Here is a 2,500-nt window from a genome sequence, read left to right on the forward strand (position 1 = left end):
CCTTCTGCCAATGTGCAGATCCATCCTCACTGTACTGAGGGGACGAACACGGGTGAGACGGAGAGATAGACACTGAGAGAGAGAGAGAGAGAGAGAGAGAGAGAGAGAGAAAGAAAGAGAGAGGGAGAGAGTCAGACAGACAGAAATAAATAGAGTCAGGAAGGGATAAAGGAGGGATAAAGAGAGAAAGAAAGAAGGATAGAGAGAGACACAGAAAGAGAGAGAAGGAGAGAGAGAGACAGACAGAGAGAGACAGAGAAAGAGGTAGAGAGAGACAGGCAGACAGAGAGGGAGAGAGACAGACAGAGGGAAAGAGAGAGAAAGAGAGAGAGACAGTTATTCATTGTAAGACATGTCTGAGATAAACATCTTGCTAAAAATGAAACTCAGCATTTTCAGGAAATCTGAAATCACTGTTTATCATCTGTTTCAGGTAAACAGTAGAAAAGTTCGTAGGCTGTTGGATAAAAGTAAAACCTTCCATGTGACGTGTGGTGTCACTATTTGTATTTTCTCAGGTGAGTCGTCATTACATTCTAATACTGATAAAGTTGCACTGAAAAAAAAAACTACCCAAATTGAACATACGGAACTTGATACTGTACTCGAGCTAGAAAGAGCTAATGACCGCAGTTAGCATCATAGCTCATTCTGTTTATTCTTTAGGTTCTAATAGAACGGTTGAAGCTATATTTAGTTTTTCATTTGTGAATGCTAATAGCACACACTAGAGCTGGACACTTTCTTGGCTAATCAAGCTACTAGCATCTAGCTAAACACTGGCTAAAATATCTAACCATAGCTAACTCTATATAAGCGATCAGTGATATATAAGTCGGCAGCTGATTAAAGAGCTATTTCTAAACATCCACAAAAAACCATAGCTTTTTTAACCTACTAGCTTTTGAAGATTACAAAATTTTGTTGCATTTTTGTTCTGTCTATTGTTATAGCTACTAACAGCTAATTAGCACGTTTAGCATCAATCTTTTAAAGAAAACACAGCTAATTATTTTAGGCTGGTGCTGAAATCTAAGCAGACCAGCTGAGGGCTGCTTGGTTAACAGGTGTGTGTGTGTGTGTGTGTGTGTATGAGAGAGAAATAGAGAGAGAAAGAGAGAGAGACTGATAGAAGTACTAGACTCTCTACTGTATTTCTAGCCTGAGGATTTTTTGGTGTTGTTCTAATTACGAGTTTTTAAGTTCTGAGGCTGTCTATCCCCATGGCAACAAGGGCACCATAAACAAATTTATGAGAGAAAAGACAGAGGTACTGTAGATGGACAGAGGGAGGAGGAAAGAGGTAGACAGAGATAAAGAGAGAAAGAGATTATCAGCTGTTGAACAGATCCTCAGTCCTGCATACTTGAAGCATGCTGTCAGATGCCCCCTCAGGGGGTATTGTGTATGTGTGTGCGTGTGTGTGTGTGTGTGTGTGTGTGTGTGTACTTTATGACATTCTATTCTCCTAAGAAAACAAAAACTTCCACAGAAGACAGATCCAAGGTTTGGATTTCAGAGCTTTGCCACACAGCTATGTTAAGTAAACATAGCAGCTAACCTGAAAAAGGTTACACATCATTTGTGTGATGCTAACATTAACAAAGCAACTTGTCAGTTTTAGTAAAATTTTGTAAAAAAAATTTAGTAAAAAAAATTGTTTTCCGAGTAACTTTAGCTAGCTAGTTTTTGTAAGAGCACAGCTTTGTGAGTAGTTAAAGCAAATCTGCAGTTATGCGTCGCAATGCGTTCGTTCTATCGTTCGCTTTTTAAACGGAATAAAAAAGGTGTTAGGAGATGTTTAGTGAACAGCGTCAGTACTTTGTAACAGTTTTCTAACATACGTAGGAGTCTTTAGCTAGCTAAACCAACTCAAAGGACATTCAAAGAAAACCTAGTGCTTCCAGCTTATTTAAGGTCAACATATACGAAGTGTATACAAAGTGCGCAGGAACTACGGAGTTATGAACCGTGGACGTTGAGCGAATACGGTTCGGGTCTTTTAGCGTCGATCTCGGCCAGGATCGAGCTCTTTGAGTCGCTCCATTCATTCAGCTGCTGCTGACAGCATTCTCTGTGTCTCACGTTTCTCTGACAGACTTTTTCAACAAATGTGCACTGTGTAAGCCATGAGTGCGTGTCCACCCTCACTTTAGACCGCGTTGAGTCGAGTGGGGAGCCGAGTCGAGTTAAGTCTTGTTTATCAGGTCTGTGTTAGCGTCAAGAAATTTTTACATCGACTAACAAAAGCATGATGAGCCAGTTAAACAAATTTCTGTACAAATGTAACTTTTTTATACAAATTGTCAAAATCAGTGCAAGATAATAATAACAATAATAATAATAATAATAATAATCTAGTGAACGTTTGTATTGTTAAACTGAATAAATCAGTTAACAAACCCGAACGCAAACTTTAAAAATACGTTGAAACACAGTAATAAAATATCTAAAGTAATAATTATGAGCTAGGTTTTGTTTGTGAAGCTAAATGTTTATG

General features: G+C 38.6%; 1 protein-coding gene across 1 annotated transcript in view; it reads left to right on the forward strand.

The window, feature by feature from the left end:
- LOC132858529 (NADPH oxidase 4) overlaps window positions 1-2,500 on the forward strand; it is a 14,497-nt gene that overhangs the window by 1,824 nt on the left and 10,173 nt on the right. The window contains 2 exon segments of the mRNA XM_060888911.1: window positions 1-52; window positions 434-518. The exon segment at window positions 1-52 is cut by the window's left edge and continues 59 nt beyond it. Of these exon segments, the coding sequence (XP_060744894.1) occupies window positions 1-52; window positions 434-518 (137 nt within the window).

The sequence above is a fragment of the Tachysurus vachellii genome, chromosome 15, assembly GCF_030014155.1.
Source record: "Tachysurus vachellii isolate PV-2020 chromosome 15, HZAU_Pvac_v1, whole genome shotgun sequence".
Taxonomy (NCBI): domain Eukaryota; kingdom Metazoa; phylum Chordata; class Actinopteri; order Siluriformes; family Bagridae; genus Tachysurus; species Tachysurus vachellii.